General features: G+C 45.7%; 1 protein-coding gene across 3 annotated transcripts in view; it reads left to right on the forward strand.

The window, feature by feature from the left end:
- LOC135207989 (putative helicase mov-10-B.1) overlaps nucleotides 1–12716 on the forward strand; it is a 221559-nt gene that overhangs the window by 70089 nt on the left and 138754 nt on the right. For all 3 annotated transcript variants that reach the window (XM_064240068.1, XM_064240066.1, XM_064240067.1), the window contains exon 11: nucleotides 7160–7302. In XM_064240068.1, the coding sequence (XP_064096138.1) occupies nucleotides 7160–7302 (143 nt within the window). The remainder of the gene's footprint in view (nucleotides 1–7159; nucleotides 7303–12716) is intronic.

A 12716-nucleotide genomic window follows, 5' to 3' on the forward strand; every position in this document is an offset into this window, starting at 1 on the left:
AAGGGGAGTTAAGCTGTTCTTCTGAGGACGTTGACGGAGAGCAACCTTCGACGTCTGCTTCATCGGACTACCAAGTCCTGGCTCGCCTTCTCCGTGATTCGTTCGGCGATACCTTCCTTCCTTCTGCTCCTCCTTCTCCTCCCTCGCAATTTTCATCGTCGAAAGCAAGCAAGACGCCTGGATTTATTTAAATGAAGACATTGCTATCGACCAAGAGAGCTTTCCGTAAGGTCAACACCTGGATGGATTCAAGGAAAGCACAAGGGAAGACCACCTTCGCCCTGCCTCCGTCTAGACTTAGCGGCAAGGCAGGGATGTGGTACGAAACTGGTGAAGAAATGGGACTGAAAGTACCTACATCGGCGCAAGGGGATTTCGCCAGCATTGTGGATGCTCCTAGGAGATCTCTCCTTGCTTCAGCTAAAGTTTCATGGACGACTTCAGAACTGGACCATCATTTGAAGGGCCTTTTCCGGTCCTTGGAAGTCTTCAATTTCTTAGACTGGTGTTTGGGCGTGCTCGACAACCAGTCTCGTAAACCAGATTCCATTAGCCTCGGGGAGCTGTCCAGTGTATTGTCTTGCATGGACAAGGCCGTCAGAGATGGCTCGGAGGAGTTAGCCTCACATTTTTGCGCAGGCGTGTTGAAGAAGAGAGCGCTTTATTGCAACAGCTAAATCTGTCTCTCCCTCACAGAAGGCAGAGCTTTTGTTTGCGCCTTTTTCGAGCCATCTCTTCCCCTAGGCTATGGTGAAGGATCTGGCGGTAAGCCTTCAAGAAAAAGCCACGCAAGATCTTTTGGCTCAGTCATCGCGACGTCCTGCTGGCCCCTCCACGTCTTCAGGAAGCCAGTCTCTTAAAAGGCAAAAGCCCTTTTGTGGAGGAACATCAGCTATATCTTTCCCCCGAGGAAGAAGTCTTCCTAGAGGAAGAGCCCCTGCTAAGTCTAGGGGTAAGAAATGAGAGATCCGTCCTTCAGTCGCCGGTAGGAGCCAGGCTACAGTTGTTCGTAGAAGCCTGGAGAGAGAGAGAGGCGGACACCTGGTCTCTCAACATCCTAGAGAAAGGGTACAAAATCCCTTTTGTAAAGCCGCCCCCCTGAGTTCAACTCCCAGGGACTTGTCCCCGTCGTATCGTCAGGAGAAACGGAAGATACTTTTCGATCTGCTCGAGCAGATGCTCGAGAAGGGAGCAGTGGAACAGGTCTTAGACCTGGCATTGCCAGGATTTTACAACAGATTGTTCCTAGTTCCAAAACAGTTGGGAGGTTGGCGGCCGGTCTTGTATGTAAGTCGTCTGAACCTCTTTTTAGAGAAGCAAGAGGTTCAAGATGGAGACACCTCAGTCAGTTCTGGGGGCCTTAAGACCTGGAGATTGTATGGTATCACTCGACCTTCAGGACGCTTATTTTCACGCCCCGATACATCCCCAATCAATGAAGTACAGTGTTCCCCCCGTATTCGCGTTCTCCGGATTCGCGGACTCACACATTCGCGGATTTTTCTTTGGAACCTACCTAGAAATTATTCGCGGACGGACTCGCCCATTCGCGGAATTTTCCGACGAAAATAATCACTAATTAGTGTATTTTGATGTTTATTTTCATGACTAAATACATTTTTATGATACAAAAATTATTTACTAATTTTCAAATATTGATTTTGATTAATACTGTATTAGTAAGTTTAAATGATATCACATAATAAAAATAATAATTCTCTCTCTCTCTCTCTCTCTCTCTCTCTCTCTCTCTCTCTCTCTCTCTCTCTCTCTCTCTCTCTCTCTCTCTCTCTACTACAAAGATGTATGTTTTTCGTATGATAAATAAATGATTTACTATTTTCAAATATTAATATTAATTTACACATAGTGAATTAGTAAGATTTTAGCTTATAAATTTAAAAAATTATGGAAGAATGAAGGTAATCCCAGTCAGATTCTTTCTCTAACTCCAGGTACTAAAACTCAGATAAACGTATCAGGTTAAGTGACCGGAGGGGGAAGGAGCTGATTTGTTGCTGCCATCAAGTGCTCATGAAATTTCCACCCCCCTCTCTCTCTCTCTCTCTCTCTCTCTCTCTCTCTCTCTCTCTCTCTCTCTCTCTCTCTCTCTCTCTCTCTCTCTCTCATTTACTGAGACTCAGATTTTTTATAGTACTTTTACTATTTGTATTTAATACTTTCAAATAATAATAATAATAATAATATCAACTGTAATTACAAAATTCATGTTATGTGATAGTATTTTAAAGAAATACAATAGTAATCTATCCATGTCACTTTTAATTAAGGTTAACTCTCTCTCTCTCTCTCTCTCTTCTCTCTCTCTCTCTCTCTCTCTCTGCCACACAAGATAATGTGTCATAGTGGTAACTCCCTCTCTTTCGCTGGAAGCGTTATAATTATTTTTTGAGAGAACAGAGAGAGATAAACTCTATCTCTCTCTCTCTCTCTCTCTCTCTCTCTCTATCTCTCTCACCAATCGTCTCTCTCTCTCTCATCTTCCTCTCTCCTCCTTCTCCTCTCTCTCCTCTCTCATCTCTCCTCCTCTCTTCTCTCTCTCTCTCCCTCTCTCTCTCTCACCGAGATGAAAGAATTTTTATGGTACTAGTATGTAAAATGTTTATTGATAATTTCAGTTATTTAAAAATAATAATAATAATTATGAATTTTGTAATAATTACAAAATTCATAATGGTAGTATTTTAAAGAGATGAAAATTACCTTTCCATTTCACTTGTAAGGATAACCCCTCTTTCGTACTGAGATGAGAGAATTTTTTATGGTAGATGCACATGTTTATTTTATTTTCAAATAATAATAATAATAATAGAAGTAGTAATAATACGATAACTAATTTCAAAAGAAAATTCTTCCCTTCTTCTTTTTCTGTATCAATTTCCCTACCTCAACTACAGTGAGGCTCGGAGCTGAGAAAGTGACCATGCCATACAATGGTCAACGAATTTAATGGTTTTATGTAATCTCTTCTCTCTCTCGTCTCTCTCTCTCTCTCCTCTCTCCCTCTTCCTCTCCCTCTCTCTTCTCTTCTCTCTCTCTCTCTCTGCTATTGGCTGTTTATATATTTCTCATGGTAAAATGTTTAAGATTACTTTAAAATGATATTAATAATACCAATTCAATGGTATATTTGATGTAGGATAATACTTTAAGTAGACATTTGGTATTTGTGATTTCACATGCAATTGTTCCCTTGTAAAAAGAAAATGGATGTCTCAAATAGTAACAGTATGAAAGAAAACGTGCATGACTGAATACTTATGGGGGTACTGAATTATTTTCACATACGAAACTAAGTCATTCAGTACGTACATAGTATGTATTTATGTATAAACATAAAATGTAAGATTTACTTTAAAACAGTATTAATAATATTTCAAAGATTAATATGAACCATAATAGGATATTTTATGTATATTTGATGAAGGATGGTCTTTTAAGGGATACTTTGGTGTTTACATGTTTAGGATAGGAGTTTATGAGCATTTTTAGAGGGGGGTTCCAAACATTCGCGGATTCTAACTATTCGCGGGGGGGTCTGGTACGCATCCCCCGCGAATACGGGGGGACCACTGTACCTTCGCTTCGTCCTGAAAGGGAAGGTATTTCAGTTCAGGGCTCTTTGTTTCGGATTGAGTACGGCCCCATTTGTGTTCACCATCTTGATGAAGAATGTGGCGAGGTGGCTCCATCTTTGCAACATCAGGATCTCGCTCTATCTGGACGACTGGCTCATACGAGCTTCTTCGCAGACCTGGTGCCTGGAGGACCTGCAAACGACTCTGTCCTTAGCTGCATCCCTGGGACTTCTAGTAAACTTCGAAAAGTCACATTTGACTGTATTCAGATGGATTCAGTGGCTTTTCGGGCTTTTCCGTCCCAGGAACGTCAGCAACAAGGCCTAGAGAAAGTGTCAGCCTTTCTAGGGAAGGATTCATGCTCGGTGAGGGAATGGATGAGTCTGCTGGGGACCATTTCCTCGCTGGAGAAGTTTGTTTCCCTGGGGTGGCTACACCTCCGACCTCTTCAGTTCTTCCTGTCAGACAGCTGGACAGACAAGGACAACCTCGACATGATTTTAACCATCTCAGAAGAGGTAAAGAGCCATCTAAGATGGTGGCTCGATCCGTCGAAGCTGTCAGAGGGCATGTCCCTCAAGCTTCGGAACCCCGACCTATTGTTGTTCTCCGACGCGTCATCCACAGGGTGGGGAGCAACACTATGGGGGGGAGGAAGTGTCAGGCACCTGGAGAGGGGAACAGGTAGCCTGGCATATCAACATCAAAGAGCTGGCAGCGATTCAGTTGGCGCTCCAGTTCTTTCAAGACAAAGTCTCCCGTCGCGTAGTCCAAGTCAACTCGGACAACACCACAGCCCTGGCATACTTGAAGAAGCAAGGAGGAACGCACTTTCGCTCCCTGTTCGCTCTAGCGAAAGAGATTCTTGTATGGGCGAAGGCGAGAGAAGTCACGATCCTAACAAGGTTCATCGCCGGGGTCGAGAACGTCCGTGCGGATCTACTCAGTCGACGAGGACAACTGCTGCCGACAGAGTGGACCCTCCATCAGGAGGTATGCCAGGAGCTGTGGGGTCTTTGGGGATGTCCTTTGGTGGACATTTTCGCGATATCAAGAACTGTGAGACTTCCTCTTTATTGCTCCCCGGTTTTCGATCCGGGAGCAGTAGCAGTGACGCCCTTCTATGGGATTGGACGGGCCTGGACCTCTACGCATTTCCCCCGTTCAAGATTCTGGGAGAAGTGCTAAGAAAATTTGCAGCTTTGGAAGGGACGAGGTTGACGTTAATCGCCCCCTTTTGGCCTGCAGTGGACACGTTCACAGAGGTGATGTCCTTCCTGGTAGATTTTCCGAGATCTCTTCCGTTGAGGAGAGATCTACTCAAACAGCCCCACTTCGAGAGGTACCACAAAAACCTCTCCGCTCTGAGTCTGACTGCGTTCAGACTATCCAGAAGCTGGCCAGAGCGAGAGGTTTTTCAAAACCTGTGGCTAAAGCTATCGCCACCGCGAGGAGGCCTTCATCAATCGCTGTGTACCAATCGAAGTGGACAGCTTTTAGGAGCTGGTGTAAGAAGAAGGGAGTTTCCTCTACCACGACCTCTGTGAGCCAGGTCGCCGACTTTCTCCTTTATCTCAGACAAGATTTGAAGTTAGCAGTGTCGACTATTAATGGCTACAGAAGCGTTTTATCTGTAGTCTTTTGCCATAGAGGTCTAGACCTAGCGAATAACAAAGATCTCCATGATCTATTGAGATCTTTTGAGACCACCAAGGTGCCTCTTCCTAAGTTGCCTTCTTGGAACTTAGACGTGGTCCTTAAGTTTTTATGTCGAGTCGCTTCGAACCTATTCAAGCTGCGTCTTTTCGAGACTTGACGAGAAAGACTGTGTTCCTAACTGCTCTGGCGACGGCGAAGAGAGTTAGCGAGATACAGGCAATAAGTAAGCACGTCTGCTTCAAAGGACATAATGCTGTCTGCTCTTTGGGGATGACGTTTCTTGCGAAGAATGAGAATCCCTCTAATCCTTGGCCGAAGTCTTTCGAGATCAAGGGTATGGCGGAGATCATTGGTCAAGAGCCAGAAAGAGTCCTATGTCCTGTCAGGGCTCTAAGATCATACCTGCGGAGAACGAAGGACTGTAGGGGATCTTCTGAAAACCTATGGTCAGTCAAGAGACCAGAGATGCCTATGTCCAAAAATGCACTTGCTTTTTTCTTGAGGGACACCATAAAGGAGGCGCACTCATCATGCAGTGACAGTGACTTTAATCTTTTAAGGGTGAACGCCCACGAGGTGAGGGCTATTTCGACCTCGATAGCCTTCCAGAAAAATATGGCTCTCAGCGATATTTTGAGTGCCACTTTTTGGAGGAGTAACTCGGTGTTCGCCTCTCACTACCTACGGGAGGTAAGAACGATGTACGAGAACTGTTACTCTCTAGGGCCATACGTCGCCGCAGACACTATTTTGGGGGCAAGAGGTAGCGCTCATCCTTTCCCATAGAAAAGGGTAGGTGAGTTTTTAATCTTTGTAATGTTTTTGGTTGTAGGGTCGGCCGCCGAATGCGGACTTCCCTTCTGTTATCCTTTATATGTGGGAGTTATTTGGTTAGGCTAACTTAGGTGGTGGTTTTTTACTTCGTTGCCCTCAGAAGTATGGTCATGATCTAGTCACAGTGTGGTCACGTCCCCGTTGGCATATCATCTAGAGCGCACCAACTACATAGGTCACTACCTTGTTGGTAACTCTAGTAAAGCAGATGCAGGCTTGGGTGACAGTAATCATGAAGTCAGCTATGCTAGCAGGTAAGGAACCAAGATGTCAATCATCTACATGTATATGTTTCCTAGTCACAGTGTGGTCACGTCCCCGTTGGCATATCATCTAGAGCGCACCAACTACATAGGTCACTACCTTGTTGGTAACTCTAGTAAAGCAGATGCAGGCTTGGGTGACCAGTAATCATGAAGTCATCTATGCTAGCGAGGTAAGGTCGCCAAGATGGTCAATCATACGTTACCATGTATATTTTTGTTCCTAAAATCCTTTTCTGTCTCCCCCACCGCCAAAGGTGGGATTCAGCTATATATATATCTGACAGGTAAGTTTCATGAACAAAATGATATTGTTAAGATACAATAAAGTTTGTTCATACTTACCTGGCAGATATATATATTTAAAGTACCCACCCACCTCCCCTCAGGAGACAGTGAGAATAAAAAATCTGAATAGAAAATGGGATTGGTTCCTGATACCCGCCTCCCAGCGGCAGGAATGGGTACTAACCACCCTACTCCCACTACGTGTGTCGTAAGTTTTTAGAAATTCTGTCGGACTTCAGAGAATACAGCTATATATATATCTGCCAGGTAAGTATGAACAAACTTTATTGTATCTTAACAATATCATATTTTAAGGTTAACTAAAAAAAATAGCAGAAAATTAACAAAGTAAATTTACTTTATATTAAATTTTTGCCTTTGCTCTGAAACATCCATTCTTGTATTATTGCATATTACTTGATTTTGGGTAGAAGTATGCAAGTGGATCATGAACAGATTAAGTTAGAAGAGCATGATTAAAGGAATATAGTATCTTTGTAAATGTTTATTTTTCAGGTGTTGGGGTTAGCTGAAAAAAGACCTTCTATATTGAGAGGTGATAGTGTGTTCATAACTCATTATGGACAAAAGAAACCTGTATATGAAGGTGTAGTTCATCAAGTGAATGAGAAGTCAGTCTATTTGGCTTTGAGTTACCAGTAAGTAGCTAAATTTTAGTGGCTTGCAGTTAAACAGTAGTAGTCTGAAAGGTCTGTAAAATATTCATGTAAAGGTACACATAGTAAGTACATCTTAGTGCATACAAAGAACAATTACATTCTGATATGCTTGATACGAAAGAACCTTTCTGTATGTAAAGGTAGAGTATGTCTTAGGGGCATAAAAGGAATATTGTTCTGATGCGTAATACAAACCTTTTGGTCCTTTAACAATAGGAAGGTAACTAGCGGCAGCTGGAATGGTCGTAAGCTTCGAACAAGGGAGTTCAGTAGTTAACTGCTTGTCTGACAGTGCACGCACCGAGCGACTGGGAGGTGAAGAATCACTTTTGCTTTCGGCCGCATTGGTGGAGGACGTGTTCATCATTGCTCTCTGCCCGCTTCATCGTCGTATGCTTTGGTTGTGTGTGGTTTCTCAACTAGGTTTTTCAGTGTAGTGAAAGTGTATTGTAAGTACGTGACTTTCTTTATTACTTTTTATTACATTGATTATGGATTCTTGTGCAATGGAGCTATCCCCGCGCCCCCCTCTCCCATCAGCCGCGGAGTTTGCCCTGGTGTGGAGGGCCGCAAGTGTGGGGTCTTTCACTCTTTCCCTGAGATAGATCCTCGTGTCCTTTGTGTGGGGGGCGTGAATGCCCTTGGACCGAGCCATGTAATTTTGTGTAAATTGGTTGTGGGTGCTGCATGAGGGTAGGAGGAAGCGTAGACCTGCCAAGGAGTTGTCGGAAAGCTCTCCAGCGACTCCCTTGGTTTCGGACACTTCCTCTTCTTTCCTGCCCTGGCTCAGCTCCCGCGTATGGCGCCTTCCCCTTTGGGGGGGGGGGGGGGGCGTGTGGTTTCTCGGACCTTCTCTTCGCCCAATCTGTCGAGCGTAGAGGAGGGCGCGAGGTGCCCCGATGTGCATTTATATTTCGGGGTCTTCCGTTTGCTCAGGTTGCCCACCCCCGGGAATGCGAGCGAGTATCCAATTCCTCCCCCATTCCCTCTCTCCCTACGGCTACGCGGGGAAGGGGAGGGATCCTGTAGAGCGTTCTATGTAGGATTCCACGGGGACTGCGTTCCTTGGGGGGGACCTTCGGATCCTACCAGACCTAAGTCCCCGTCATTGAGGAAGGATCCTGCCCCATCCTCGATTTCTATGGAATCGGGAGGACCACCAACCGATGATCGTCTGACGAATTCGGTGGGGGTTTCGCTGAGCGCTTAGAATTCTTTGGAATTTCTAGCACTCTCAGAGTGTTCTGGTTTTTTACGATCTGCAAACACTTGGGCGAAACCATGGTCCAGAGTGGGCTAGACGAGAATCCCCAATAATTGTTACTACGATAGATAATTATCGGGAATCTCGCTGAATGCTCGAATTCCTGGAATTTCTAGCATTTAGAAGAAGCACTGCTGCTGAAGGAAGAATATCTCACAGTAGGCGGCCAACCCTGGGATAGAGAAGAACGGATGGGAACATCCAGTTTGGCTTGAACTATCGTCTTTGGTATTCTGTTATCACCATTGAAGCTTTCCTTCGGGGAAGACTTCTCCTTCACTCTCTTGATTAGAGAATGAAGGGTGTCGGCTTTCAATCCTTATTCTCATTCCTCTAATGGAAAAGAATTTAGGATGGAGGTCTTTGTACAGGAACCTACAAATATACTACGTATATTGCCCTCGCGACATGATTCTGTTAATCAGTTGAATTGTCCAGGGTGTAGGCACATACCTGTAGTTAACTCTACGGATTGTGACCGAGACGAATAGTATCTTAATTGAACTGCAACTCGGGACTGCCTGCAACCTCCCAGGAGTTACCAGTTTCGATTTTGAGATACTTATGGTATTGTTACGACAACACCACCTCAGCTTTTGTATTCACCGAAATCCGTTTTGTTTGAATACCATTGCTCGAGCGTATTTTTTTTACGCTCGATGGTTCTAGCCGAACGCATTCCTTCTTGGAATGGATTACCTGGCAACTCAGGATGACGAGTGAGCGAGAGCTAACAGTGTATTGGGCTGCCTGCCGCACCCCAGTACCAGTTGGCTCTCCGAGATGCACGGTCGGTTTATGTCTCTCTCCTTTACAATGATTGACTACCAAACTGTATCTCTGCCCGACAATCACAGACTTAGGTCTCTGATTGACTGGGATTCTCGCATACATGAATGACCATCTCTACTGCATTGCCTTGGACATTGCGAGAATTTTCAGACAGAGATATCTCAATAGACTATTCGTAGGTGTGCAATTGTTTATTGTTCACCCCGAATTACAGATGTATAACGGAAGACATCGCCTGTTCCCGTCCCTGCCAGCTCTACTTCCAAGTATTTTGTCCTCCCTGGATAACCTGAAGAAGAAGAGCGGTTCTTCAGGCAGTACATCCCTGTGTTTTCATTACTGAAAAGCGCCCCGCTTTCATTGCAAGTACGACTTCTCACCGAACAGCAATGAAATAGCGGTTTAGCGTTTTCAGTCCTTTGTAAGCACAGGTTCAGAATCTTGAGAATTACTTCTCTCAATTCGGCTGTGAAGACGTAGGTTGCATTCACCTTCCACCTTCGTCTTCAATGGCACATAAGTGTCGTTTCTCCTTAGCTGAGATTCAACTACTATGAGAATTCTGTCTTGCCATGAGGGACCTCGGTCTCTAGAAGGCAATTGACTTTCGCCTGTTGGGCACATGCCTTGAGAGAATCATCACCTCGCAGTCCGGCATCGGTGGCAAACAAATAGGCGATTTGTATGGTCTCTCGGCATACCCCTTTAAAGGCAAAGGTCACGTGACTTTCTCAGATGCTTGGACAGCTTGCCTCACACAACCAAACGCTGTCAGTTGGCAGCTGTCAAAGCGCCCAAGTCAGTTGCGAGCTACGCTGTAGACTTAGTTCGGTTGTTCCAGATCAATCATTACTTCGTCCTACTAGCTTGCCCCAGTACCCATACCATTGACACCCACTGTGGAGTGTCAGTGTCCTATCCACTACGGAGACGGAGAGACTTCGCGCAAGGGGATACGAGACCGCGAGAGACTTCGCTGCAATGGGATACGAGAATGCGAGACACTTCACTGCACACGGATAGACCAGTATGGGTACTGGACATCACCGAAGATTATGTTGAGAAGAGGGATAGGTCATAGCTACTATTCCCGGCTTTTCCTGTGAATTCAAGCATCCAGGGGATGGGGAGCTGTGACGCTCGATTTCGTACCAAACTTCGTAGCGAAGACTCAGACTCCTTCGGTCCCTCCCGATCGGTTCGAGTCCTTCACAATCCCCTCCATAATGGACTTCACTGCCTTCGATGCGAAGGAGATGCTGCTTTGTCCTGTGAGGGCGCGACGGCGCTATCTGAAGAGAACTCGACACCTCAGGTCTGAGTGTTGACGCCTCTTCGTTAGCACCGGGATGACCAAGAAAGAAGCTGATGGTAGCGACGACATCTGTACCCTTCGTCCAAGAGCCCACGAAGTCAGAGATATTGGTCCTTCCCTCGCGTTCTGCAAGAACTTCTTGGCGCAGGTACTGAAGGCAGGGGTCTGGTCCAACCAGACCACATGCACCTCCTTCTACCTTCAGGATATAGCCCACACTCGTTCCTTAGGACCCGTGGTCCTTGTATGACTGCATGAAGGGATAGGTGAATGAGAATGTGACTGGCCTTCTTTCCCTCTACCTGTGGGCAGAGGTACGCGGTCGTCACTACGCTGGATCAGGAGGCGATGCTGGTAAGCTACTCGACCGAGCCCCATCCTATCCCTTTCAGTAGGGATAGGAGCAATTATCCACCACTTCCCCCAACAAAGGCGGGGGGGAAGTGGAAGCCAACAAGAGACAACCCATGACTTCATATTGCCTCTTGCAGTAGAAACAAGTTCTTGCTTGCTAGTTTTAAGAGGTACGCTTGCCTCCCTCTTATTACTTGGGTCCAGAGGTCTGACCATTGATCCTGCGGTACATACCCCGATCAATTGGGCAGAGGCTAGGATCCCTCCCTCTGCTCTTATGACCAGGGAGGGAATCCAAGGGTGGGCGAACACCAGTCTGTTCTTAAGACTCAGATTCCTCCCACCAAGAAGTGAGTCTTCCTATTGTTAAAGGACTGAAAGGTTTGTATTACGTATTGGAACAAATGGCAATTTGTTGAAAATTGGATTTTTATACATTCAACTTCCCTGCCAGATATATACTTAGCTATAGACTCCGTCGTCCCCGACAGAATTTCAAATTTCGGGGCACACGCTACCTGTAGGTCAGGTGATCTACCGCCCTGCCCTGGGTGGCAGGACTAGGAACCATTCCCGTTTTCTAATCAGAATTCTTCTGTCGCCCGGACCGTCAACATTGTTGTTGGTTCCTCTCGATTGGTTTTTCTTTTTTCACCGGCAATTGATCTTCTTGACCGACTTTTGGTGACGTATCTGGATTGTTGGATTGGCATACGCTTTTGTGGACTGTTTTGTGGACTTGATTTGGATTTTTCTTAAAAATGTCTGACGCTGGAATGGTTGTGAGACGTTGTGTGAATGTAGGCTGTAAGGTGAGGTTGCCGAAAGCTTCGGTAGACCCTCACACCGTATGCAAGGGTTGCAGGGAGTATGAATGTTCTTTCACTAATACTTGCAAGGAATGTGAGAGTGAGTGGAAGAATCTAACTAATTATTTGAAAAAGTTAGAAAGAGAAAGAGTGAGGAAAGCTTCTTCTAGAAGTTTAAGTAGTTCTAGATTGAATGAACTAATTCCTAGCTTGGGATCTTCCCCAAGGGTAAGTATTGCTACTTCTCCTTCCTTTTCAGCCCCTTCTCCTATTGCAGATCCTGTAGATTCAGCGAAAGAACTTGCGGATCTAAAAGCAGCCTTCAAGATAATGGAAAACAAAATGGCTGCCCTGCAAGGTAAGGCTAGTGATTTTACAGTGGACAGTGATTTGAGTGTCCCCAGTGTAGTGGAGGGGGCATCTGGTCGGCTCCGCAACGCTCCTAGGTCTAGACCTCTTCCAAGCTCACATGCCCAGAGAAGAAGGAATGTCAAAAACCGAAAGGAGGTTGTGGAGAATCCCCACCGATCAGGTGTCCCTTCGGCAGTTTCTGTGACACCCCAGACTGCCAGGGATCGCTATTGTAAAAGCGTCCTGCGTGATTGTTTTTCATCGTCGGGATCTTCGTCTCCTAGACGTGATTGGAGGGATTCGGATCGCTCGCGACCACTGAAGAGGAGTTGGAAGGCTCCGACTATTGACTCAAGCCCGGAACACTTCCCTGAGGAGTCTCCTTCGGAGGTTAAGAGGGCAAAAAGAGCCATTTTGTCACCCATAGTTAGAAGGAGTCAGGAGGTGGAGCCCATGGACTCCTCCCCTCCTTCTCCTCCTCCTCCCGAAGAGGATAAAGAGGAGGTTA

The sequence above is a fragment of the Macrobrachium nipponense genome, chromosome 34 (assembly GCF_015104395.2).
Source record: "Macrobrachium nipponense isolate FS-2020 chromosome 34, ASM1510439v2, whole genome shotgun sequence".
NCBI classification, from domain to species: Eukaryota; Metazoa; Arthropoda; class Malacostraca; order Decapoda; family Palaemonidae; genus Macrobrachium; species Macrobrachium nipponense.